Here is a 26,105-nt window from a genome sequence, read left to right on the forward strand (position 1 = left end):
CCGTCCGTTCTACATGCAGCCGATCACGATGCTGCTGCTCAGCGTCGTCTTGAGCGTCGCGACGTACGAAGACCTCGAGGGACGACTCCGGCGGCACCACTCCAAGTGGGTTACGCCACTTCTCGTGGTTGGCATGATGGCAGTCGCGGTGGTCGCCGGTTGCGCCTACACGGACCCGGCAAGCTTCTCCGCCACCGAGATCGAGATTGCCAATGCGCCGTTGCCGCCGATCGTCAATACCACGACCCTCGATGCGACAGCGGTGCCGCGGGCGATGACGACGGTGCTACAGACCAAGCAAGCCATGGCCGACGGCAACTGGAACGTCCGGACAACGAGTTGCGCGCCTGACGCTATTTACATCACCGGCGCCACATCACCGGCGCCGTTTCCGTTCAAGGACCCGGTGAATCCGGGCTACCCCGAACGTTGCGAGGTGATCAACCCGGGGCTCGAAGCGGACGGCACGCTTGTTGTTCTCGGGGACTCACACGCCGACATGTCGGTGCCCCGGTTCATGCAGCTCTTTGACGATGCAACCGCGTCCAAGACGCCGTTTCCGACGATCGTCTTCAAGAACCGGTGGGGCCGCGCGATGCTGCCGTGCCGCCCCGAGTTTGCAGAAAACATGCACATGCTCGCAACGGTCAAGCCGCAAGCCGTCCTCCTCGTCGTGCATTGGATCCAGTTTCTCAACCCGGGTGCGCCTAACGACCGGCCGTACACGAACCCGCCCAAGTGCTGTTTGTACGAGTTTGTGGCGTGCAAGGAGCAAAACACAGACGACGTGCGCCATATGTTTGAGTCGCTCCAAGCCGAGCTGCTCAAGCTCTCACGCCTCGGCATCAAGGTATTTGTCGTCGACCAGAGCCCCGAGTACCCGCAGATGGTGCCCGACACGTGGGTCAGTGGCACCAGCGTCAAGGTGCCGGCGCCAATTAGTCGGTCGGCGTTTCGTAAAGAAAAGGCGTGGTTCCTCGACCCGCTCCATGCCGCTGTGAAAGCCGCGAACGCGACGCTGCTCGACTACGCCGACAACTACTCGAACGGCGACACGGTCCTGCTCACGGACGCGACGGGGTATCCGACCATGTGCAGTGGTAACCACTTGAACGCACGCACGTCGCGCACACGCCTGACAATCTTGGATCAAGTTGTCGCGGCCGCACGGACGTCTGCACTGTAATCGTGTCCAGTCGATCGCAGACAAGATAACGAACAATTTTATTCACAATAATGTATGCATCCAAAAAGAATTGAGAGACTTGCCAGTCGGCAATGGATCTTCAACGACTCGGATCAGTAGACTTGGTCTGAGTATAATATTAAGAAAGGAGGTTGTTTTACAATGGCTGGTCGGAAAGGGCTCACGCCGAATTTGGTAGCCTGGTTTCCACCTGCCTTGCACGCTTTTACGCGCCGCAACGCTGTCTTGTGCTTTGTCTTGCCTCTGCAAGTGCCTTTTCCGAGTCTAAAGAATACCAGATGCGTCGCCGCACGAATACGTTGTACAAGTCTTGGAACCGAGTCTACTCGTCGCGCTTCAACCCGTGTTTCGTGATGCATTTGTGGCGTGTTGCTGGTGTAGCACATGAAAGAATACCGAGAGAATCTTAACCCCCTCCAGGTGATTGTGACGTTAAAGGGCATTCGGGCACTAGAGCATCTCCACCGGCTCCCGGTGTCTGGCTTTTATTCTGCAGCACTATAGTGCGTCGACAAAAAATCTATTCAAACGAGACGACCAGCTGCAGCTTGTAGCGGGTCGTCTGCAGCCTGCAACAACGCACTCTGCGCTCTCAAATTCCAAGTCATTCTTTCCGACTCGGTCACAGACACCGCACGGACTTTGACCTCTCGCGCGAGATGGTCAAGTCGACCATATGTGGGATGGCAAGCTTGATGGTCATGTTGACAAGAGTGGCTGCAAACCTGCGCGACAGACAACGCAATGAACATGTGTTGAAAACGAACGGATGGTACGCAAAAAATCCCACGCCGAAACATCCAATGGGATCCTCTACGTGTTGCAGAGGGTGCTTCAAATATGCCTGGTACACCCTGCTTCTTTTTATGGATCAAAGCGGCGACGATCCAGGTAAAAGTTAGACCGCCAAACAAGATTAGACGAGCGCTCCACTTGGCGTTTTAGCCTCCCAGTTGTAAGCGATCCCTGCCACACCACTACCAACTTGGTTTGCTGGCATCAAGAGCTATTGTTTGCCCCTATATACCTGCATGTTGTTCGTGCAAATATTACACGTGTACTGTATCGCGTCGATAGACTGGACAAGTGCTGGGTTGGAATGGTAGTGTCATCGCCATTTTACAACTCACAGTCAGATGTCGTGTCAAAATGACAACCGAGACACCAACACGATACCGGTAGCGTGCGCGTCGCCAATATATAATCGGATTTCGCGTTATCTTCGTGTTATTAGAGTTCGCATACTTAGACACGAGCAATCTCCTTCTTCTTCATTCGCTCGCCGGGCCGAGGCTGCAGCACGGGGGCGCATCTCAGGGCGCATCTTGCTCTTCTGTAGTTGCTTGCGGCCACAAGAGAGGCCCATGACGCCACGCTCTGCAAAGTCCTTCCAGGTGTCGCGATCGGCGGCAAAGCTACGCAGTTTGTTGAGGTCCTCGAGAGACGCGAGCGACTGAGCAGATCATCAAGACAGTGTAATCACGATCAAGTAACGACTCGTACATTAGCACCCGAGCAAGAGCCATCACGGTGCGATGGACTTGCATATCATGTCCACGATATAGTGAGTCCACTCTCTGAAGCTTCGTCGCCCGCCCAAACGGTGATGATGCCAGCGCGCCGAACCCGGAAGTCCGCGAATCGATTCCTATCGCCGAGCATTTGGTCGCCAAGGGTTGTATCAGCACACTGCTGTACCTCTAGTATACTTGTACAAGCTCAAGTAGCGGCGAGAACACGGATCACGTAGAAGAGGGCAACGAGCGGTTTTGAGCATCAACGTCGTCTTCGATGTCTAACGTAGCACCTCATATCGACTCGACGTGGTGTCGCTTACAGCACAACTCCCCGTCTCCGTGCGTTGATGCTTCGATGTGTTGAAGCTCCAGCATCGACTCGTGGGGTTTCCATCGTCATAGTACTATCGTTGTTGAGATGTTTAGTCGTTTAGTCGTTTAGTCGTTTACACTGATAGTCGGTTTCACTGTCAATCAGTTACGGGTGCTCGACGATGGGTTTTGTGCGGCTGCCACGACCAATTACAACCAACTTGCCTATTGGATTGACTAAATTTAAGGTACATTTAGTGTCCGAATCGTGTCGTCGGCCGCACTTTTGGTGGCTTGGAGCCACATCGCGTGCAGCCTTTCCACTCGTACACCATTACGGAGTATCCACATGTAAAAAAGGTCTCATCTGGTCATTCATGCTAGACGCTATCTGAATCTGGTCATCCAAGACGATCGCGGGCTGCACTCGCGCGCGACGGGTAATAGCGATGCGATCGACGACGTTGTCGTGGGATACGACTGGTCGTGTTGGCACCTACTACTGTAGTACACTATATCCTGCATCTAATAGAGAGTAATCAAGAAGGGTTCGATGTTGTACACTGTACTTGTCGACGACCTTCACCAGGTATAGTAAAACGGGCCGAGCATCCCGGTATCCAGGCCAACATACGTTGCAAGGACAGGCAGACCTGGGTCCAAAAGCACGACGATGCGTTGCATCTTGTCAGCACATCTGGGCCGACGCACCCATTTTTATCGATGCATGGTCACATGGTAGTACAGGAGGCAAAGGTACTCGGCCGACTAAGCACGACGCACGACAGCGGTGTGGACAGAAACAGAGCGACGTGAAGTCGCAACGGCGCTTTGCTCACTTTTCAATTTCCAACCAAACGACCATGCAACTCAGCTACCTTCTTCTTGCGATCGCTGCGGTCGTCAGCGCCGCCGTGCTGCCCGAGGACCAGCCCGCCAAGCCAAGCCTGCGTGCCGGCATGCCGAAACTTTGCCGCGAGATTCCGTCCGAGCGTTGGTGCGATGACCTCAATTACTATGACTGCTGCCCTCCATACCAGGAGGGTCGTGTGTAAGTCGACACCGACTCGCGGCGACTTCTATTACTCGAAACAAACGTGATCCGCTTTGCTTTCTCAATGTGTCTTTCCAGCCCAGGACCAATCGCAAGAGAAAAGAAATTTCTGTTGACATCTACCTCCATGTCCACGTCGTCACACTGCAGTTTTTCGGCCACAGCATTTCCTGACTAATAGTTTTTTCCTGCAGCACCCCAAATAGCCTAACTGCACACAGAGCAGATGGTCCACAGGGTTTGGCGGGTTTTCATTGGCCAGAAAGGAGGTGTGTGTAATGCGCCAACATCTGCCTCAACGGGGTTTGGAGAGTTAGGAGGTACTTATGCTCATCAAAGCGCCGGGTTCGGGGGTTTTGGGGGTAAGGAGATGTGCTCTACCAGTCCCTGGGGTAAGGGGAGGTGAGGGAGGCATGTAGCATGCAAACGCCTCCGAGTCCGGACCATCTGTTCTGTGTGCATTTAGGCCAAGCCGCAGCACCCCTGCTGTATGCGTTGCGGTCGAGCAACAACAGCTGTGTTGATCATATGGAAATCGAAACGTCACGTATGTCGACCCGCGCAGTTTTGCTTGCGGCGTACTGGTCGACGCGGTACATCCACATCACTCGGTCGCGCGATGCCTGCCATGTGAGAGACGCCGCATCGGGTAATTCCAACCCTTCAAGAATTGATGATGTCCATGTATCATCTTCTCACAGGAGGTGGTTATTGGAGGGCTTTGCTTTCACTGGGTCATTGAGCACGCCCTTCCACCTGCCTTGCATGCTTTTGCGCTGCTAAGCTCGTGTTGGGTACTGCCGAGTCTCCCACCCGTTTGCTGTGCCTCTCCGAGTGTCTTCTAGATCTGCGAGTATGGATTCTCTCACGCACGATGCTTCAATTTGGTGACTGCAAGCGGCAAACGGTCTTTCCAGCGTTTCCGAACAGTCGTTTCACATCCAGAATTGAGGCGGCCGTTGGTGCAACATGGCGTCGCACGTGCAGCCACAGTTTATGCCCTTGGCACCACGCCGCCACCGTCTCGCCCCCTCGCTGCCTGGCTCTGGCTCGGCGGAAGCTTGGCGGCTGGCGTCTGGTATCTCGCACTTCTCGCGCCGCATTTCGCCAACGATCTGTGGTGGGCTCACTACACTACGAGCGGCTCGCAGGCGTTCTTGATTGACGCGACAAACGCACTCCTCGAGAGCGACGCCGTTGACATTCTCGCCGTCACGATCGCCAAGTCGTACGCCGCGGAAGTGACGTACCCAACCCGCCACCCGACGTATGCCTCGCGACTCTTGCTGACCTCGCTCACGTCCCTCGAGTTTGCCATTGCAAATCTTCGCAACACGTCGGCTTCGTACGCGCTCTGGCTCCCGACGCAATTTTGCTACGTCGATTTCGGAAAAGTGTGGGAAATGGCGCAGACGGACGCGCGCCAAGCGCGGTGCGCAGCTAAATACACGGCCAACGGCGCCGTGTACCTCGAGACCGTTCTGCGCAACGTCGAGAGCTGGTCGTCGCTTCTGGAGCTCTATGGCGGCGACGGCAACATCTTTACGATTGGCCTGCAGCTCGCGTTGCAAGAATCAGCGACGGGCTACGCATGGCTCGACGCGACGGCCAATGTTTCGACGTCGATCGCTGACGAAGCGAATTTGTGGCGGTCCGCGGGTCTCGACTATTTCAAGTTGCAGTGGCAAAATTCGGTCCTCTCGGGTGTTACGGAAACCATGGACGTGGTGAACGCGCTCGGTGTGCGCCAACCGATTTCGCTCAAGCAAGAATCGCAGTCGGCGGGTCCATGGACGTCGCAGATCTTCAACGGGTATCTCTACAACAATCTGTACATGCTCGTGTCGGGCTGCAACGCAAGCCTGATTCGAAGCAGCAGCTACCATTTTTCCAAAGTGCCATGCCTCTATCTGCAACCCCCCGTCTTTGAGAGCTTGCTTGGACTCTTTAATGCCAACGGCCACTATGTCGACCAAACCGGTGTCATCCATGACCGCCTCGGTGCCTTCTTGTCGGTCGACATGTGGGTTCTTCCAGTGCCCACCACCCTGCATGCGCTTGTTGAGAGTGCTCAGATCGCATTGGCCGACATGCTTGCCGCGAACGCTTCGCTCGCAGCAGCCTACGTGGCGCTTTGTGGCGACGCACTCACACCGACGCCGCCTGCGTTTCGCGGGGCGTATGTTTACTATGGCGGCAACCCCCTCTGCCTCCATGGTCCCGCGCAAACCTATGTACAAGCGTCATTTGCGACCACTGATACGTGCAACACCCCGCTCCCGCTCACAATTCAAGTCAGCGTGGCGGCAGCGCTTTGGGGGCTACGGTTGACGGCGCCGACAACGATCGAGGACATCTGCCTGAACGACTCGGCGTGCCTCGACCTGCTCGCGCCAATGCACCACCTGGCCAACGGCCTGCCAAATGCGATGTCGCTCACTGCCCGCCGCGACCTCGAAGCACTGGATATAAGTCTTGTCCAGCTGGCTTCGGATGCGAGTCAAACCAACTATACACTGCTACGACAGCCGCTGCTTGCGCCCTCGTTTGCGTTTTTGGCTGGGTCCTTCTTTCCGACTGGGTCTTCGGTGTCCGCGAAGTCGTGTCCTTTGAAGGCGACAACGCGACTCTCGTCTTGATATCGGAAGCGTACGACACCACGTCGACTGACCCGAGCGCGACGACCGTCGGGCGCGCGACCACCGTCGTCTTCTACCTCGTGGTGTATGTCTCGGTCATGTTGCTCGTCGTCGCCGTTGCCTGTAGCTTCCTCGGTCTGTTCCATCGCGCCGATCCAAGCCATCTCTTTGTGTTTCACCGGGTGGCCGGCGCGACGTGGGTCGGACGACCCCTCCTCTTTCTCCGCGGCGCGTCCGCGATGGTGCTGCTCAGTACGGCACCAATCGCACTCACCACGTCGTTTGGTCTTAGCCGATTTGTCCCTGCGCCGCGAGGGTTTCTGGAAGTGGCCGTCTTGGCGAGCGAAGCGACGTGGATCACGTACGTCATAAGTGAAGTCGCGCTCCTGGTGCCGCTCGCTCGACCACATGTGGCGGGTCACGTCAGCGCAGGGGTTGTGTGGGCCCTCTACGTCTCGCTCGAGATGACGTTTCCCGTCAAAATCCGAACGCAGTTGCACCCAGTGTGCACGGTGCAGGCGATGTACTATCAGCTGGAGTGCACGAGTGCAACCGTGACGATTGGCAGCTACGCACGGGCGTGCTGGCTCCTGCTCCTCCCCGTGGTCGTGGTCCCAATGACTGTCATTGTGATGGGGATCGCAGACCGCCATCGACCCGCGGCACCAGCATCGAACGACGTCCAGTTGTCCGGGGTCGCAACAGCTTACTTTTCGATGCCCCATACGTCGCTCGATCGTGTCACGCTGCTTCTCGCTGGCTTGTACCGTGGTGCGCGCGTCACCTTTAACTTTACCCTCTGGGTGTTTGTTCGAGACAAGGCGGCCGTCGCGGTGGCGCCGACCGTAGCGCTGCTACCGAGAGCCGTGGGCCCCATGGCGCCAATGCCACCGATCGTGGCGTGGCAGCACCGGAGCTGGCTACTCATCGGGACGGTGTACGTCGGCGTCGCCATCTACAGCAGCACGTCGTATCTCGCGCTCTCCGAGACGAATCTCGCCAACGATCTCGTGTGGACCGGCTTCAACATGACGGGCACCCATGTCTTTGTTGCGCGGTGGTTTCTACGGCAGCTCACGATCGGTGTCACGAGCACGACGACGGCGTTGGATGCACCGACGATCAATTCGGCCGCCGACTATAGCGTCGCAACGACGGTGCTCATGCCGCCGCAGCAGTATGGCGCCATGGTACAATACACCAATCTCACCGAGGTCTCCACCGCCATCTCAGCACTTCGTACCTTGGATGGGTGTGATGGCCCGTGGGTCTTTACGCAGTACTGCTACTTCGATTTTGATCAAAAGTGGGAAATGGCCAACTCGGTCACGCGCCAAGAGCGATGCAAATCGATGGTCAATAACGGTGCCGTCTTTCTGGCTTCCTTGCTTCGGAACGTCGACATTACAACCTGCTGGGACGAGTCGTTTGAGATTGGTTTGGCGTCCGAGCTGCGAGAATCCAAGGCTGGTCAAGCTTTGCTAGCTTCGTTTCGTCCGCCGTACCTCTCGATCGACGACGAAGTGGCGGTGTGGACCCAGAAACGTATCACGTCGTACGTGCTGCAGTGGCAAAACTACAAGTCGATCGGCGTCGTCAATACGTACACCATTGTCAACGCGTACGGCGCCTCGTATCCCTTCACGTTGCAGTCGACCGCGGGCTACTACCGTATCGAGAGCCAGACGTCGTTCAAAATGTACTGGTCTCTCGCCAACGACCTCGGTAGTCTACTCACAAACACTTCGACCATGGGTGGCCAGAGTCTTTTGCGCTCCAGTAGTCGGTTTGCTTATCGGAATGCATCGCTTCAAGACGTCTACGCGGTCAACGGGAGCATTCTGGCGTCGCCCAACAGCGCTGGTGCCGCCATCGTGCAGTCGACGATCGGGCCTTTTGGGTCCATCGACATGGTCTACGTCGGCGTTCCTATGGTCGTGCGGCGAGGGTACGGTGCGATTCTCGACCACATTAGCGTACTTCGCAGCAACGGACCCGCGGCGGTAGATGCGTACGCGGCCATCTCGCCGCCGGTCCAGCTGCTACCGACGCCGCCTCGGTGGCTCGCAGAGAACTTTCGAGTGTTTGGTGGCTCGCTCCTCTGTCCGCCGACAGGAAACACTGGAATGTTCAGCATTGCCACGGGTCTCACACAGCTGTTTTCGTTCCCGTACAGCTGTGCGACAGCTCAAGTGACCATGTCGCTCTCGCTGACTACCGAGCACTTTCTCATCGGCGCCGCCTTGACGTCGCCGAACGCGTCGGCCGTCTGCGCGCAGGTGGTGAGCCACGTCGCTGCGTGCATTGCCGGGGTGCAAGCCGCCCTCATATTTCTCAACGGGAACGGGCAGGCGCTCGAGACCTCCTGGCGCCATGGTCTCGAGGTGGCTTTAACACCGTTGCAGATCAGCTTGGCGCAGTTTGGTCAACCGCGCGCGAACGCGCCAGCAACCTTGTACATGGCGCCGCTCTTGGACGACCCAGCATTTGCTTTCTTTGCGCATATTCTGTTGTACGACTGGGTGGTCGGCAACCGGGAGGTCATCTCGTTCCAAGGCGACGTCGGCTCGGTCACGCTCCTCGGCGACGGCGGCATCCGCCGGGTGCAGCCGATCGATACGACCGAGCTCCCCGTCGTCTTTGCCTTGTACGCGCATCGCGCTGTCCAGTACGTGACGTACGTTCTCATGGTGGTCGCGGGTGTCGCCGCCATCTACCTTGTGCGGTGCCGTGGCCACGTCGCCGGCGCCAACATGCTCGAGCTCTCGCGTGTCGGCGGCGTCGTGTGGGTGGGCCGGCCGCTCTTGCTGGCGCGCGGCGTGACGGCGCTCTCTCTTCTCTCGTCGAGCTCGCTGTCGCTCGCCACCAAGCATGGGCGCATCACGGTCTTGGAAGCAACGCAGCTGCCGTGGTATGCAACGTGCTTGGCCGCCAACGAAGTCACTTGGGTCGCTGGTGTCGTCAACGACATCGCCCTGGCGGTGACCAAAGACGACGCCATGCGGTATACGACGCTCAATAGCGTGCTCGTGTGGGCCGGCACCGCCTGTCTCACGACGCTTTCCCCGTGACGCACGTGGTGCAGGTGCATCGGAGCTGCCAAAGCACGGTCCTCGACTACCAAGTCCACTGCTCGTCCGGGAGCGTCGCGATCGGGTCGCTGCGCCGCCTCCTCGCACTCTCGCTCTTGGTTGTCAGCATGAACGCGCTCTCATATCTGAGTGTGCGCTGTCGCTTGAGTAGAAAAATTGATGTGCGCAGTCGGTCGCTCCTCCTCTGCGCCGGCGCGCGCTACCTTTTCGAGCAAGACGCGTGGATGGACCGTGACATTTACTACATGGACCGTGCATCCGCTGCCTTGAACGGCCTCGTGAGCCTTCGCTACAAGCAAGCTATGTATGTCTTTGACGTCAAGACGTGGCGGCTCCATGATCTCGGCTCCGTCAGCTCGTGTCTTGAGCCACGCTTGCGCGAGGCCCTGCCTTTGCGCGACGCAGCCTCCTGAGAAGCACGACAAGAAGCGACTCGGGATACAAACGTTGTCTACATACATCAATATTGTGGCGTCGCCTCGTATGCCAATGGTAGTTGTTGTCAAAGTGGGTCGTCCATTTCAGGAAAAAAAATCAACTAGAAACTCTAGAAACTACTGTCGCACTGTCTTTTTGGTGTGTGCGGAAGGGACGTGGTCCAAGCGACAGAGTCCGAAGCGCGATCCGCGAAGCAAGATGCCAGCCAGCGTCACTTGTAGACCGTGGCGTCCTTTGTAGGGCGATTTCAAATAGGTATCACGTACGCCGCTGCATGATTCAACTGCTGCTGGCGACACGATCAGAGGCCTGCAAGAGTACGTTCTGCATGGACCTCGATAATGAGCACATTCAAGTATATAAAGCAACTACGCTGCTAGTCTCTCTACCACGCTTGCCTCCCGTGCTGCCACGTTGGAAGATCGCCAAACCGTGGAACTTTTTCGAAAGATCGCGCACTTAAGTGGAAGCTCTCTAAATAGTGTAGCTTGAAGATGGTCCAAATGAATTAGTGTGCAACGACCCGGCGACGCCACGGCGCAGATCGCGCGGCCACCGACTGCAACCAGCTCGATACGTCGCTGGCCTGTGGTTCGAACCACGCACGACCTACTGGTGTGCCCTCTGCATCAAGCCAAGGCCCTTCGGACGCAGAAAATGTCGGGTTCTAGGCCACGGGAGCTAATAGCACCAGAGAGAAAGCTCTCGCATGAACACTCGACGAGGTCACAAAGGGCAGCGTGATTGACCAGCCTCTACACAAGACAAAGCTCTACCTACCTCGGCTCCAAACACCATGCGAGATTCCGTCGACCTCGCATCTTGGTCTTCCATGGAAACAATCGACGCACTTCAACGGCACTTTACACTATTTGCGTGCATATCCATCCAGGCCGAGCATGTCTTGCAGTTGGGAATTTGGCTCGCGATGCTCAGTGCGCTCGTACTGGCGCTGGCGGCGATCGCGCATGGCGGTCAGCACGAAGAGTACCTCATCTTTGAAGACAACTTTGACAACGGCGCCTTTGACCTCTCGACGTGGAAGCACGACATTACGCTTGGCGGCAACGGCAACCGCGAGTTCCAAGCCTATGTCAACAGCCGCAACAACTCGTACGTCAAGGACGGCAAGCTGCACCTGCGTGCGACGCTCACGGACGAGGCGTACGGCCAAGACGGCGTCACGCAGGGCGACATGGATCTCTGGGGTACGCGCTTTATGATTCGGTGCTTGGACACATGCAACATGTAGGCACGTCGCCGTACTCGTCGTGCAGTTCGCCGCAGTTTGTGGGCTGCCGCAAGACCGCGAGTGGCATGGACATCCTCCCGCCTGTCCAGAGCGCGCGCATCCAGACCATGGAGTCGTTCTCGTTCAAGTATGGCCGCATCGAAATTGCCACCAAGCTGCCGAAAGGCGACTGGCTCTGGCCTGGCATCTGGATGATGGCCAAGGATAACAAGTACGTCAATCGCTGCAGGCGGTCGGCTGAGGGCGACATGTAGGTACGGGCCATGGCCGTCGTCGGGTGAGCTCGACATTATGGAGTCGCGCGGGAACGGCCCCGACTACACGGACGACAAGGGCAACCCGATCGGCAACAACCGCTTCTCGTCGTGCTTTCACTTTGGCCCGGCGTGGAACAAGGATGCGTACCCTGTCGCGGTCAACGACACGAAGGCGCTGCCAAACCACCGCAGCTACGGCGACGAGTTTCACACGTTTGGCTTTTACTGGGACGAGGACGAAATGTACTCGTACATTGACACGCCGGACCAAGTCGTGACACGCGTCGCGGGCTATGGCAAGCAGTCGTTCTGGGACATTGGCCTCGCTGCGAAGGCGTGGAACGCATCCGGTACTTCAACTGCAATCTCAAACTGCAATCTCAAAAACGGCAACTCAATGCTAGACTCGTACAACAACTTTCAGGACGGACCGATCAATGCGCCGTTTGACCAAGAGATGTACCTCATCCTCAACGTCGCGGTCGGTGGCACGTCGATCGCAAAGGGCTTTCTCGACAGCGGGTACTTTCCCGACGACCGCGGCGGCAAGCCATGGCGCACCAACGACTCGTTCCCGCACTACAACTTTTACAGCCAAAAAGACAAGTGGATCGAGTCGTGGAACCAAGGTCCGTCGTCGTCTGGCCACTCGACGGCATGGCGTGAACGGTACCGTGTAGGCGGCGACCGCGTCAGCGACATGGCGGCCATGCAGATCGACAGCGTCAAGGTATGGGGTCTCCGAGGCCTCTCGACCTTTACCAACTCGAAAAACCCCGTGCACCACTACGCTGGTACGACTCGACACTCGTGTGTGATTACTACCTGCATCTTAGAACTCGACGCGCAGCTCGCAGAGGACGTGGCGGCGTGCAACGCGTGCGCGACCTTGGCCGACGCGCTGCCCACGTGCATGCACACGACGACGTCGCAGTGCTTTGCCAAGGGCCACGTGGGTGCGGCTTGCTACGCCAACACGCGTCCGTGCACCGCGCCGACCGAGCGACTCGTCTTCCACGACGACTTTACGTCATTGGACAAGGCCAAGTGGCAGGCCGAGGTGACCATGACGGGCAACGCGCACAGCTTTATGCACATGAGTGTCGACCGCCGAGAGAACGTCCACGTCGATCATGGCCGCCTCGTGCTCACGCCGACGCTGACGGACGCGGTGCGAGCTGCTTGCTTGGGTGGCTACGTGGTCATCGTCGTGGTAGGTGTATGGCCCGCTCGACAACTCGACGATCGATCTCTGGGGCAGTGGCTTTGGGGATCAGTGCACGAGCAACTACAAGTTTGGCTGCCTCCAGACGGGCAACGACCGCGAGATCCTACCGCCCGTGCTCTCGGCCAGCCTTCGCACGGAAAAAGCTTTAGCTTTCAGTACGGCCGCGTCGAAGTGCGCGCCAAGGTGCCCCAAGGTACCACGACCTTGCGCCGTTGGTCTCTGACAAGGCGTGGGTGTAGGGCAGTGGCTGCGGCCGGCGTTCCGGCTCTTGCCCAAGTACGACAGCTACGGCGAGTGGCCGCAGAGTGGCGAGATCACGCTCTTTGAAGGTACATGACTTGTTGCTGCCAATTTGATACATTGATGTATTTGGCAGGCACGGCGACGACGCTGCACAGCGGCGTGACAGTCGGGACGTTCAACGCTTCGACGATGCGGCACTCGATCACGACGGTGGACGACGGCGAGTTTCACACGTACGGTCTCTACTGGGATGAGACGCAGCTCTACACATACGTCGACGACCCGAGCAACGTGATGGCGACCGTCGATGGCTACGGCAACACGTCCTTTTGGGCGTCGACCGGCGACGAGAACGAGGTCTCGCCGTGGCGGCATCGTCCGCTGCACGCGCCCTTTGACCAGCTCATGTACAGAGACACGCATGCGAATAGAGAGGATGACACGCGGTGTACTAGGTACCTCAACATCGCGCTTCGCGTGGGTGGCAATGACGGCTTCTTTGCCGACGGCGTCGACGCCAAGCCGTGGACCGACGCTGCGAGCGACCACAAAAAGAGTAGGTCCACTGCACCTCGTGGACTCGATGGCATGCGCGCTCTGTAGCCTTTCACGCCGCCAAAGACGCGTGGCTGCCGTCGTGGAAGGGTGCGTCGTCGCTCGAGGTCGACGACGTCAAGGTCTGGGCGACGACCAAGGCGAGCAAGTGGGCGTACCATGGTGCGTTTGACGCGGCGCCGGTCGTTGCGACCACGATGCTGTCCACTTCGAGCCCGGCGCAGACCATCTTTTCCGACGAGTTTGACACGCTCAACATGCGCAAGTGGAAGCCCGAGATCACGATGCACACGGACGGCTTTGGCATGTACGTCAACCACCGGCAGACGTCGTATGTTGCCAACACGACGCTTCACCTGCACCCGGCGCTGAGCCGCGACATGCTCGGTGATTGGATGCTCACACAGGGATACCTCGATATGTGGGGCACAGACATGCCGAGCAAGTGCACGGCGGCGGCCAACGCCGGGTGCGGCCACGTCAACACGCCCGACGACATGGCCAAGCCCGTGACGCTCGCGGCGCTCCGGACCGCCGAGACGTTTAGCTTCCGCTACGGCAATATCGAAGTGGCCGCGACCTTGCCGCTCGGCGACTGGCTCCGGCCCAGCATTGCCCTCGTGTCCATGGACAATGTCGGCGCCTCGATCCAAGTACTCGCGGGGCGCGGGAACCGGAACTTGACGGTACACACGCGGTGCTAGGGGTAGGGGTCGAGCACGTTGTGTAGGACACTGCGAGTGGCGCCGACTGGAGTTGGCGACGCGTCTACAGCGGCGTGTGCGTCACCGCCGACACGTGCAACGTCAAGTCGACGTTCTTGCCGGTGACGCCATCGCGTCACGTGTATGGCGTGACGTGGACGCCGGACGAGATTGTCACGTACATGGACGACCCGACCAACGTGGTGAGCCGCCAGCCGACGCCCCCGAGGTACAAAGGCCTCGACTCGCACCAACGCGTGTGGCTAGCTTGCACTCGGATGCATACCTCGTGGTGCGACTGGACGTGGGTGGCACGTCACGCTTGCCGCACCAAGCGTTCCCGGCCGAGGCGACGCCGTGGAATGCGACCGAGCCGTACCCGCACACGAGCTTTTACGCGGCCAAGGAGCAGTGGTGGCCGTCGTGGGCCGACTCGGCCACGCACGTGAGCGTCGATGCGGCCTTCAAGATCCACAGCGTCCGCGTGCAAGCGGTGCCTGAGAGCCATTGGCGCTACCACCGCCTCGTGGGCGACGCCGACCAGACGCTGGCGACGCTCCAGACGACGGCGCCGGTTGCGCCACCAACGGCGACCGTGGCGTCGGTGACGGCCATGTACACGGGCCCGGCGACCGCGACGCGTACAACCGCGGTGTCAATTGCTTCGGTGCTCATGGGATGACGTAGGTGCGTCAGTGCTCGCGTCCTTTAAGACGTATCTCCAGAGCGCACTGATTGGCAACGACCATGTGCTCTACGGCGCGTCCAAGGTCGGCGACACGGTGATGGCGACCGTGGCGTACCAGGCGTCGGCGCCGCTGACGTCGATCGACGACCACGCGCATTTCACGGTAGTACAGCAACGATGCCGTGGGATGTGACTGACGACTGTTGTAGGTGACGGGGCTGCATACGCTCGATGCGTCGGTATCGATGGACGTTGAGGAGGCGCCGCATACGTCGATCCTGCGCCTCGGCGTGTTTGCAGTGAGCTCGCTCACGGTTGCGCTGCTCAGCGTTGTGCTTGTGCGCTGGAGCCTCGCGCGATTCCGCCGCCGCAACTACATGCCCATCACGGCCTAAGGTTTACTCGACTTGGATTCTTTTCTTGGATTCATTTGTGTCTGTTTGTTTGCTTGGAAACCCTAACCCGGAGTCGGACGGATCTAGCGATGGGCTTGTCAAGGAAGAAGCAAGCGCCGTGTCATTGACGTCCCAACGCGTTCAGAACGGACGCCATGGACAGTCCATCGATCGCGTGAGGTCGCGTGGTCTGTCTGGCGTGGTCGAGGTCGTGGATATAGCATCAGTTTGCGATTTGCCTTCAACCACCCACCAACTACGACACCATGCACTTGATTGCTCTCCTTCTTGTGATGACGGCGGCGACGGCGGCGACGCCGTGCACATCGGCGCAGAAGCAGCAGATGCTGTCGACGATCACGACCGATGCGCAGTGGCCGACGTGCCAGAAGGCGACGGCGCCGTACGATTTTTACAAGTCGCTCACGCAGGTCAACCCGGCACCGACGACGGCGCAGGTGCAACTGTTTGCGTCGACACCGGCGTGCGCGACAGTCTACAATGGCTTCCAGGCGGCGATCAAGGCGGCCAACTGCGACGAGGTGCAGAACTTGACGGGGCTCGCGGTTGCTCCTTTTGTGCAACTGACGTCGCCACCGACGACGAATGCGACGGCGCCGACAACGACGCTTGCCACGACGACACCGACTACGACACCGACGACGACAACGACGACGCCCAAGTCGACGGCGCCAGTGCACGGTATGATGTTGACGGCGGCGATCACGGCGCTCGCGCTTTCTCGCTAAGGGACGACTTGTGCACAATGGTGCATACAGAGTAATTGATTGTCTGCAAGGACTACTTAACTCTTTATAAAAGCATATACTAATTCCAAAACGTATGGAAAAAATGTATCTCCCGAGTTATCCGATACAGCCATCCAAAATAGCTCTCCGATAAAACTATCTGATACAACTATCTGATACAACTATCCGATACAACTGTCGGAAGGATAACACAACCATGTGCTACATTGTAGCTACCATCTCGCTTTTGCAGACTCTTGTGAGGGATGAACGGGACGTCCAAGTAAATTTCCTTCCCTCTCGCGTTGTGGCTCCAAGTGAGAAAAACTATCCTTATCTCCATCAACCCATCCACCTATTTGCGTATCCAATCATTATCTATCGACAATCCAGAGACCATAATCATCGTCACGAACGAAACGGACATGGAGGTCTCGAACGTGCGCATGGGCCTCCGGCGCAAGGCGTCCCGGGGCGGGAAGCGGTAGCGGCCATCGCCTCAACTCTCCCCACGCTTTGTCGTTGCGTAGGTTTAGCCTCGCGGGCGCGCCGTCGACGAAGGGTGCGCCGATCCGCCGGACCATCTTGACGCCAGCCATGCGCCTCGAGGAAGAGACAATGGCGGCGAAAATGGTCCAGCGCATGGCACGAGCGCGCTTGGCTCGCAACGCATTTCGCCGCGTCCTCTGCGAGGTCTACCGCAAGGTCTACGGTACGCCAAACTCTCGCTTGGTTTTTGTGCAGATGCAAGTAGATCAAACCAACAAGCAAGTGCGCTACGTGGACGCCCGGACAGGTCGCTCGACAACGACCAAGCCTCTCTTGCTGCGGCTATTGCAGTGCGACGGCCAAGAGGTCTTCGAGCCCGTGTTGCCCCATGACGCGGCGGTAAGCCTTTCGAAACGACGGTAATGATGCGGACAATTCCGCTAGCTACGCATTCAGCGCCAGTTCAAGACGTGGCGAACGCGGCTACTGCTCAAAGACATGATTCGCGACTTGTACCAGAAACACATGGGTACAATATTGTCTTTTGTGGTGCAGACAGTGTGTATGTTGGTGTAGACCCCGAGACGAAAAACTACTATTACATCAACACCCAGACGCACGAAGTGTTTCATTCCAAGCCCGTCTTTCTTGGCGACGATGACATTGAGATTGAGCGGTACAAACTGTCTTTTTGAACCATGTACGACGCGATTATGGTGTAGGTTCAAGTACCGAAATGCCACCTGTCGCCTCTCGACCCGATCAAATCTGAATGGAAATGGCGTTGCCGTGCTCTACAACAGTGTCGTGTGCGTGCTGACCGACTATTTTACGCTGCCCGACGAAGACACGGCGCGCTACTCTCGTGTTCAATTCAACTACAAACCAGGTACACTACTTGTTTGGATGCAACATTTTGCACAGTTTTGCAAAACTACGTGGAACCAACTATCTTCAATTTGCCACTCAATGCAATGTAGGGGGCATTCCGTTCATGGTGCGGCTGCGCAGCGACGTCTTCTTCATGACGTCGCAAGTTGACAGCATCCACCAAGCGGCCATGCCCGAGCTTGATTTTACACTGTGTGCGCTCGATCAAGACGAATTCGGGTCGGCCTCGGGCGAGTCGGTCCGTGGTGTCCATGTTGAACCAGCATGCCGATTCTTATAGGTCGAAGCCATTCGCTTGGCATTTACGGACCGCCGTCTCTGCTGTGCCCAGGATGTGGTATGTCGTTTTTACTGTAGTTGTAATTTGACCTTGCCTAGCTTCGCCACGAAGAGGTCGAGATCGTCGGCCACCCCCACGGCAAGCAGACGTGCTCCAACCGCAACCACGTGGATCAGTTTCTCCCCAATTTGGTACTTGAACGTCCCGCACGCGATATCAGCGTCGTGTCTTTTTCCTAGGTCAACGCCAAACGACTTCGGTACCAGGTGCCCATGGAGTCAGGGGCGTCGGGTAGCCCTGTCTTCAACTTTGGGGGCCGACTGCTGGGCATTCATCATCAACACTCGCTCAAGGACGCGCCGCTCGAGTGCACGCTCGTCAAGTGTGTAGCTTTGTTGTGCGTACAATGTGTCTATCGACTCGTAGACCGATCGTGGCGTTTACACAGCGTCAAATCCGTACGAAAAATGTCGCAAATTGCGGGGTCCAACTTCGATATCTAGTGCCGCCCGTGCCGCTCTTGCTAACGTCGCGCCTCGGCCACGACTCGGTCAACCTTTACTGGCACCTCCCGCCGACGTACAAGCCACTGAACGGCCTCCCGATTCAATTCACGCTCGAGGTGTGCTCCCGGTAGGACCTACCCTCTTGGTCGACGAAGGGGTCGAGCCGCTTGGTATCTTAGCAAAGACAAGCGGTCGCGCGGCTACTACGATCGGTTTGAAGTGGTTTATACGGGCACGAAACTCACGTTTACGGTACCGGATCTCATTTTCTAAAATTGTTGTCCTCAAAAGCGGGCGTTTGAAAAAGATGTACGGCCTCTCGCCCGCAACGTTGTACGCAGCCCGGTGTCGGAGCTTTCACGTCATGGAGAAGGGTGCATGGTGCCCTCCGATGCAATTTATTACACTCGACGGTACAAACTATACAATAGCATCCGCCTCCAACGCCAGTGGTAGCCCCCACGAACGCGTGGCAAGTGGCCCAGTGCACATCCATCCGCGATGCGCTGCGCTTCTTGCGCGACTCGACCGACGTGCTCGTGCACCGCAAAGCCATCCAGTGGCTGCGCAACGCCTGCGACCATATGTTTGAAGGTAGCATGGATCCTTTTGGGTCCACCCCTCATTCGCTTAGGCAAGGACGACGATGACGACGACGATGATAGTAGCAACAACAATCCTGCGACACGTGAGACACTTTTAGACAATGTCGGCAAGTATGGACATAGTGTCTAGTGTGGCACGACATCGAGTCCGAATGGATCGCGGGAGGTGCGTTCGAGGTGCTCCAAGCCTCGATCGATCGTTTCCGCCATGCGATGGACCACGTCCTCGACTGCCTCCTCGTGCTCGGCCACGTGAGCAGTTTTCGGACCACGTTTCGCGATCGTCTCGTAAACATCCCGCATCTGCAGTGGCTCCTCGACCTCTTCCACACCTTCCGCAGCGAAGCCCGCGTCATGGAAGCCGGACTCGCTTTTCTGGGCTACTGCATCAAAGATTTTGGTGCTTTGCGATAACTTTACACGGAAAATGTCATCTCGTACGATGTAGAAACCGGCAAGCAAGTCTTTATGGCGATCCACGCCATGCCGCGCGTGCTCGACCTCATCGAGACGCACCCTGCCGACGACGGCGTCGCCCGCGAAGCGTCGTACGTCCTCGCGGCACTCTGCCAGAATTTTCGTACACCACTTGAAATACCGACGACGATACTAGTATTGACGTCATGTCTAGCGCCAGGACAACAGCTCATGGGCATGCATCAAGGCATCCGCGTCCTCTCCAAGGTCCTCGCTGCGTTCCCGTACCACCCCAAAGTGCTCTACTGGGCATGCCTCGCGCTGGGCAACGTGGCGTGCGATTTTCGTAGGCTTTTTTCATTTTTTGAGGTGCTTCTTACGAAGCGTGTGGCTAGCGGCCAACCAAGCGCGGGGCCAAAAGTACCACATTGTCAACTGCCTCGTGCAGAGCAAGATCAAATTCATCATGAAGCGAGACGCGCTCAGTGACGCGATCGCCAAGGAGGTCGACATCCTCGAAGGGCTGCACGCGACGGCGATCGGCGAAGAAGCCCGCAACGTCATCGAGAGGCACGAAACCCGCTTGGACGGTACGATGGCCTTTACCATGTGTGTAGCAATGACAACCTGTCCATTCTTAGGACTGCGCGCCATGTACAACTATATGGAAAGCGAAAACGTCATTGGTGTCGCCAACTACGCCCTCGACTACATGATGAACGACGAGCAAAAGGCGATCCAAGAACGCACGCGCCATCTTGTACGTGCTATTTTTTGTAGAAAATGCTTGTTTAAAGTGCGCACTAGGCGCGCAAGATGGGAGCGGTCTACCTCCAATCGGCGCTTCAGCACTGGAAGCGACAAACGGACAAGGTTCACGATGGCGCGGTCTTGCGGGCGTTCCTCTCGCGTCTCCAGGAGCGAGAGCTCTACGCAGCGATGCGCCAATGGGAGTGCGCGAACCGCCAGCTCCGCGTCGAGCAGCAGACGTTTGCAGCGACATTGAAGCAAACAGGCCTCGCACTCAACTTGGGCAAGAAAAAGGCAGAGCGGTACCGCCTCATGGTCCTTAGCAAGTAGTAATCCATGCGGTCATAGACTTCAATGCACTGTCGCATCATTCTCGGGCTTCATCATACATGACAGCACACTAGGATATGTGGATTGGAATCCTGCGACATGAATCCTCACATAAATCCTGACCACAATCCAGTACCAGTATCTGAGATTCCACCCTATTGCCAATAAATGATACACCAATAACTGGACAATAACAAAATAAATAACTTCAAGAACGAATTTATCCGCTAAACAAATCGTATCAAATTTTGAAAAACTTCCACCGTCTATTTAAGCCTGTAAATTTTCATAATTGTACAAAGAATCACACAATAATGCACAAATTGTCTATAGATTCCAATAAAATGTGATTATGTCATTAAAATATAAGAAGTGTCAGAAACCGACAGCTTGGCCGAGTGGTTAAGGCGGTGGACTTGAAATCCACTGGGGTTACCCGCGTGAGTTCAAACCTCACAGCTGTCGAATATCTTTTTTGAGCTTGCTAGGAGGCGATGCATTATTTTTTGCGCTCGACATATATTCTGCGAATGCCGAGGCCTTTTGCGTCACGCCGTTGCGCCGCAGACAATGTCCGTTGGTATGTTGAATGTCGTGCAGTCAAACGAGCCGACTCCAAGTGCGATCCAATGCGACTGCCCACGGGCAACAAAAATTCTCCGCTGAGACGACAACACGGACGAGGAACGCTGCTTGTACAGCCCGCATTCTCCATCAGTTCTTAGTTGTTCCAGGCCATGCAAATCACATACTACACGCCAGTGCATGATACGTACCAGTGGACCATACTCAGCACGCCCTGTTGCGTTGCAAGCAGTTCCCGAAGACGACGACCGACCAATACTATATCCAACGAAATGCCCGAAGACGACGACGCACTTGATGGTCACCGTGGATGACGTCATACTACTGCGCATCCTTCTGCCTCTCTCGCTTGGAAGCCCACGTCGTCTCGAGCTGTCTTCTCGCCAACGGTCAGCGAAACTTCTTCTGCTGTAGACGAATCGAAGCCACCTTCCCGTACTCTTCCAGTCCAATTCTTCCTCGGACCATGTGCAAGCCCTCCGAACGACCTGCCTCGCTGCGCTGGATCAAGCGTTCGTTTGCTGCATCCGTTCTTGTCAACCCGAGCCGCACTATTAGTCGCTACCCTCGAGCTCATACCTCTGCCTGCGGCGGTGCGCAACCTCCCAGAGCAGATCGGGCAAGACGGGTACCAAGGTGCTATGTCGCCACAGCTACTATCGAACGACGTTTCGGTTCCATCGCAAGCACGCTGCGCTGTCCAACGGTCGCGAACGGAGGTTGCGCGCGTGAAGCAGCTTCAGCGCCGGTGCTCGCCAGCGTCGCAGCTGGGTTTGCCCATTGTCGAATCCAGGTACAATCGAACGTACCTCCATAGTTTTACCCCTTTCAGTTGTGTCATGTATATTGCATTGCACAATACTAGCATTAGACTTGATCCTTGTATGCAACTCGAAAACAGACACACTTGACACGTTCGGAAAGCTTTCCAGTGCAGCAGCTGGCGCTGCGATACCGCGCTGGACGAGCTCACTTTGCCTTTGTCGCCCATCATGCAGGTCGTACCGCTCGCACTGCTCGCCGCCATGGCCGGATCCGCGCTAAGCGCGCCATGCGCCGTCGAGACGCTCAACCACATTGAGTCGCAGCTGCTGGCCTTTCCGACGCTCAAAGCGTGCGACGGCCCGACGCCGGGCTGGAGCTTCTACGCGTTCTACACCGAGGACAGCGCGTTCCCGACCTCGGCGCAGACGTCGATCTTCGAGTCGTATCCCGCCTGCCAGACCGTGTACAAGGCGTTCCAGGACGTTTTGTCGGGCACGCCGGCCTGCGACTTTTACCCGAACGAGCCGCTGCACAAGCTCGCGTCCTTCCCGCACTTCCGCGACCTCGTGAGCTACATCCAGAGCCACGAGGCGCGCACGGGCGAGACGGCGACGCTCACGCCGACGAGCAATAACAACAACAACAACAACAACGCGAGCAGCAGTAACAACAACAACGGCCACAACAACAACAGCAGCAGCAATGGATCACCGGCGCCGACACTCGCCCGGTGCAACGTCGCCGACGTGGGCTCGGTCGTGGCGCAGATCAAGGCGATCCCGCAGGCTGCGCAGTGTGCGAACGTGACCAAGTTTGACTTTGACGCGTTTTTTGCCCAAACCAACGTGTTTCCGAGCCCGAGCCAAGTCGCGCTCTTCGAGTCGACGCCGGCCTGCGACGTCCTGCTCGCCGACGTCAAGATCATCCTGCGCCAAGGCCCCCACTGCAACTTTTATGAAAACGTGTCGCTCCAAAAGATGGCGGCCATGCCAAGCTTTCAGGACCTAGTCTCGCTCGAGATGGTCCACGACCACCCTGGAGCTCAAGTCGCAACCACGGCGACGCCACTTGCAACGTCGTCGGATGGCACCTCTACCAAGTCGACGAGCGAAGGTGCGACCGCGTCCTCGGGCGTCTCAGTGGTCGGTGCGGTCGCGATTGCGGCGGCCGCCATCTTGGTCGTGGCCGGTGCCGTGTGGGCCATTCGCCGCAAGCGCCAGCAAGACAAGACGGGCGACGACACGCAGCAATCGATCTACGTTGTCAACGCCCACTCGGCGCTCTAACACTGTAATGAAGCCTATATACTAACGCGGTGTGTGCTGGATGCGTGAGATTTCAATTGGCCATGTGGTCGCACGAAGACAGAGATGGTCCCCGCCAACGTTGGTAACACCATCGTTACCGTCGTCGGCACGCCACTTGGAGGCAAGCAGACGGCTTAACTATGTGCCTGCAGCCGTCGACGACAGTCGTCCCTGTCGCCTCACGGTGGAGCCATGCTGCGACCACAAATCGCCCATGACCGCACCCACGCCAACGTTGATAGCAATACAACCGTTCGTTGTAGCATCGTCGACTGCTCGCTCGGTGCACCGACGTCAACGCCGCTCCAAGACTTGGTCTTGACGACGCTTACCCCGTCACGCTTTCAAATTGGGGTGGATATCTTGGGCGCTCGAAGCGTCGCCGCGCATGCGCTCTGGAGCTTACGGTCGCGTAGGAGGAGACGGTCGTCTACCAAGCAGCTTGGACACCTTTACTGTGAGGCTCAACACGCAGCATCGCTTTCACGTCCATTCTTTCCACATGCGTGTACCTCGGCAAGTGCATGGCTTTGCCAGTTTGCATCCATAAACATGGAAGAGCCACGAGCGTAGAGATTCGATTTTCCAACATGCTACGTCATACCTTTGTCTGCCGTGGCCGACATGCTCGGTCATCCCCCTTGTCGATGGCGCTACAGAGTGCTGTAGCATACCGCAGGACTCGGTCGTAGCGTCAACACGCATGGACGAGCATGATCCTGCTGCTGCGTGTCCGGAGACACGCTTGATGGAGACGTGAGGGCTCCCTACGCCGCCTGCCTTGTGGGCCCAAGGTATTTCCATCGACCCTCGTCCACCTTCCTTCCTTCTTCGTTTCGCCACAGGATCAATCCTTGAAGCGCGCCGAGAAAGTGCAACATGGAAGTCCGCCGTCGTCCGCCTTTCCATCCGGATGCCACCGCAACCGGCGCTTCAACGTCAATTTGGAAAGCGGCCGATCATGCTTGCGCTGGTCGCCTTCTTGGGCGCCGTCGGCGCCACCGCCTACGTGCCCCGCCTCGGCCCCGTCGGCATCTCCGCGCTGGTACCTACGCCTCTACTACATGCTGCTGGCTCAGCCTGTGCATATCCCTAGGTGTTCTATGGGCTGCGCGTAAGCGTTGTGCCCTTTGCCTCGCGCGCCTGCGTGGCGGCGTTCCGGAGCGACGCGCCTATGGACCGCCTTCTGTGGCTCAACACGTCGGTGTCGCTCCTGCATTCCATCGTCTCGTCGTGCGTGAGCCTCGCCGTGCTCAGCTACCACGGCCGCGCCTTCTTTGACGCGGACTGGGTCCTCGCCAGCCCCGACGGCGCGATGCTGCCGCTCGCCATCTCGACGGGTTATTTCCTCTACGACTTTTACGACCTTGTCGCGTACAAGCTGTGGCTCAAGGCGCCAGGGATCCTCGCCCATCACATCATGGTCGGCGCATGCTACGCCTCGGCCATTGTCTACGGTGTCGGGCAGTGCTACCTCGTGGTGATGCTGCTCCTCGAGCTCAACTCGGTATTTCTGCACGCGCGCAAGCTCCTCTCGATGGCAGGCTACAGCATGTCGAACGCGATCTACGCCATGGCATGGCAAGGCGTCTGGGTCACCTTTGTTGCGACGCGCGGCGTCCTCCCGATCGCGGTGCACGTTGCTGTCTTTGCCGATCGAGCCCGCTTCCCGCATCTGGTACGACTACGAGACGCTTGGAACATGCGCGTTGATTCTAACGGAACGACTAGGTGCAGTACGCCATGGCGTTTGGCGGCATGGCGATCCTCCATGTCCTCAACTACCTTGTACGAGAGGCCGTCGCATCGCAGCGTCTCATTACGTGTCGGCGAGTAGGTGTGCCAAGGCTGCTGGAAAGCGTACCGCAAGGACGTAGCCGCCAAGTCCAAGTAACGAGTGCTAATCTAGATATGTCCGCTGCATGCAGCAGCACGCTGGAGCCTCGGACGGTCGATCTCTGGCATTGCCTGTCTCCGATAGCAAGTCGTTGACACCGGTGCACTTGCAGAGGAGGACCTCGTGTCTACAGCTACAACAACAACTTGTCCGCCGCCGTGCGGACCAGAAGAGCTCGACTACTCGATGCACACGTTAAACCATCGCTGCAAGAAGAAGGGCAACGTTTTGTGGCGTTGCGCGGCGCTTCATCTTGCACATGTCCCATGTGGTTGCCACCCACGTGCGGTTGTCCTTCGTGTCCCACGCCGCGGCTGTAATGCGAGCCTCGGATCACTCGCTCGAGCACCTTGTCCGTGGCTTGCTTGCCAAGGTACTCTATCGCGCGCGTCAATTAAGATCGCGCGGGCGGTCTATGCAGCCGCGTTGCTTTCCATAAATATTATATCGAGTTTATCATCGACTAATATAGCACATTACTCTACTTGTCATATCTTCTAGTCGCCTGGCCGCGTGTGGCCACTTGATCTCCATTCCCTTCCTCCTCCACGTCGTCTTGCCGACGAATCGGTGTCGAGCATCGTGGAGCGTCATCGTCGTCTTGTAGAGTCTTCGTCGTCATCATCATCTTCTTCTTGCCATGCTTAGCACATGCGCCGCCGCTTCCGGAGACTGTCGAGCTCGGTGATCATGGCCATGAGGCGCTGGACATCGAGGACGGCCTGGTCGACTTGGGCCTGCATGGCGCACACGTCGACCGTGATCGCGTCGAGGTCGTGGCGCAGCGCGAGCGCCGGCGACTCGTCGCACGCGTCGTCGTCGTCGTTGAACCAGCGCCGCTTGAGGCTCGCCGTGTCCTTGACGACCGGGTCGATCGTGCTGTTGGTGTTGTTCATGTGGAGCATGCTTGGTTCTTGAAAATGAGAGCGCGGAACAGCCTTTGTTGTCGGGCG

The 26,105-nt window shown here is 57.6% G+C and overlaps 8 protein-coding genes and 1 non-coding gene across 9 annotated transcripts in view; 8 read left to right on the forward strand and 1 right to left on the reverse strand.

Annotated features, from left to right (window-relative positions):
- Nucleotides 1-1,186, forward strand: part of SPRG_21478 (hypothetical protein) — a gene marked incomplete at both ends in the record, with an annotated part of 2,254 nt that extends 1,068 nt beyond the window's left edge. Inside the window, one exon of the mRNA XM_012354123.1 lies at nucleotides 20-1,186. Coding sequence (XP_012209513.1) covers nucleotides 20-1,186 — 1,167 coding nt within the window. The remainder of the gene's footprint in view (nucleotides 1-19) is intronic.
- Nucleotides 1,187-4,964: 3,778 nt separating this feature from the next.
- On the forward strand, nucleotides 4,965-10,234 carry SPRG_14979 (hypothetical protein; the record flags this gene model as incomplete). The annotated part of the gene is made up of 4 exons (XM_012354103.1): nucleotides 4,965-5,019; nucleotides 5,084-6,562; nucleotides 6,619-9,796; nucleotides 9,835-10,234. 4 exons carry the CDS (start codon nucleotides 4,965-4,967, stop codon nucleotides 10,232-10,234), a joined length of 5,112 nt encoding a protein of 1,703 aa, XP_012209493.1.
- A 953-nt stretch (nucleotides 10,235-11,187) lies between these two features.
- SPRG_14980 (hypothetical protein) lies at nucleotides 11,188-15,581 on the forward strand (the record flags this gene model as incomplete). Its single annotated transcript, XM_012354104.1, has 16 exons — nucleotides 11,188-11,467; nucleotides 11,512-11,722; nucleotides 11,766-12,118; nucleotides 12,173-12,397; nucleotides 12,449-12,562; nucleotides 12,605-12,939; nucleotides 12,986-13,108; nucleotides 13,153-13,189; nucleotides 13,236-13,325; nucleotides 13,373-13,646; nucleotides 13,695-13,795; nucleotides 13,843-14,480; nucleotides 14,525-14,727; nucleotides 14,766-15,139; nucleotides 15,186-15,349; nucleotides 15,396-15,581. 16 exons carry the CDS (start codon nucleotides 11,188-11,190, stop codon nucleotides 15,579-15,581), a joined length of 3,708 nt encoding a protein of 1,235 aa, XP_012209494.1.
- A 293-nt stretch (nucleotides 15,582-15,874) lies between these two features.
- On the forward strand, nucleotides 15,875-16,330 carry SPRG_14981 (hypothetical protein; the record flags this gene model as incomplete). Its single annotated transcript, XM_012354105.1, has 2 exons — nucleotides 15,875-16,012; nucleotides 16,040-16,330. 2 exons carry the CDS (start codon nucleotides 15,875-15,877, stop codon nucleotides 16,328-16,330), a joined length of 429 nt encoding a protein of 142 aa, XP_012209495.1.
- A 420-nt stretch (nucleotides 16,331-16,750) lies between these two features.
- On the forward strand, nucleotides 16,751-20,682 carry SPRG_14982 (hypothetical protein). Its single transcript, XM_012354106.1, has 21 exons — nucleotides 16,751-16,814; nucleotides 16,861-17,042; nucleotides 17,085-17,218; nucleotides 17,264-17,348; nucleotides 17,396-17,495; nucleotides 17,542-17,708; nucleotides 17,800-17,948; nucleotides 17,991-18,047; nucleotides 18,089-18,181; nucleotides 18,230-18,398; nucleotides 18,494-18,623; nucleotides 18,676-18,748; nucleotides 18,804-18,909; nucleotides 18,953-19,090; nucleotides 19,131-19,184; nucleotides 19,232-19,501; nucleotides 19,550-19,681; nucleotides 19,733-19,864; nucleotides 19,914-20,108; nucleotides 20,160-20,278; nucleotides 20,326-20,682. The coding sequence occupies exons 1-21, from the start codon at nucleotides 16,756-16,758 to the stop codon at nucleotides 20,596-20,598; spliced, it is 2,817 nt and encodes a 938-aa protein (XP_012209496.1). The 5' UTR covers nucleotides 16,751-16,755; the 3' UTR covers nucleotides 20,599-20,682.
- A 300-nt stretch (nucleotides 20,683-20,982) lies between these two features.
- Nucleotides 20,983-21,063, forward strand: SPRG_30192. The gene has a single exon. It is a non-coding gene; the product is annotated as a tRNA-Ser (tRNA).
- A 1,020-nt stretch (nucleotides 21,064-22,083) lies between these two features.
- On the forward strand, nucleotides 22,084-23,260 carry SPRG_14983 (hypothetical protein). The gene has a single exon (XM_012354107.1). It carries the CDS (start codon nucleotides 22,176-22,178, stop codon nucleotides 23,232-23,234), a length of 1,059 nt encoding a protein of 352 aa, XP_012209497.1. The 5' UTR covers nucleotides 22,084-22,175; the 3' UTR covers nucleotides 23,235-23,260.
- A 956-nt stretch (nucleotides 23,261-24,216) lies between these two features.
- On the forward strand, nucleotides 24,217-25,149 carry SPRG_14984 (hypothetical protein; the record flags this gene model as incomplete). The annotated part of the gene is made up of 4 exons (XM_012354108.1): nucleotides 24,217-24,300; nucleotides 24,352-24,933; nucleotides 24,987-25,043; nucleotides 25,093-25,149. The coding sequence occupies 4 exons, from the start codon at nucleotides 24,217-24,219 to the stop codon at nucleotides 25,147-25,149; spliced, it is 780 nt and encodes a 259-aa protein (XP_012209498.1).
- A 593-nt stretch (nucleotides 25,150-25,742) lies between these two features.
- On the reverse strand, nucleotides 25,743-26,057 carry SPRG_14985 (hypothetical protein; the record flags this gene model as incomplete). The annotated part of the gene is made up of 2 exons (XM_012354109.1): nucleotides 25,743-25,752; nucleotides 25,804-26,057. The coding sequence occupies 2 exons, from the start codon at nucleotides 26,055-26,057 to the stop codon at nucleotides 25,743-25,745; spliced, it is 264 nt and encodes an 87-aa protein (XP_012209499.1).
- Nucleotides 26,058-26,105: the final 48 nt, after the last annotated feature.

This window comes from Saprolegnia parasitica (genome assembly GCF_000151545.1).
Source record: "Saprolegnia parasitica CBS 223.65 unplaced genomic scaffold supercont2.146, whole genome shotgun sequence".
NCBI lineage: Eukaryota > Oomycota > Saprolegniomycetes > Saprolegniales > Saprolegniaceae > Saprolegnia > Saprolegnia parasitica.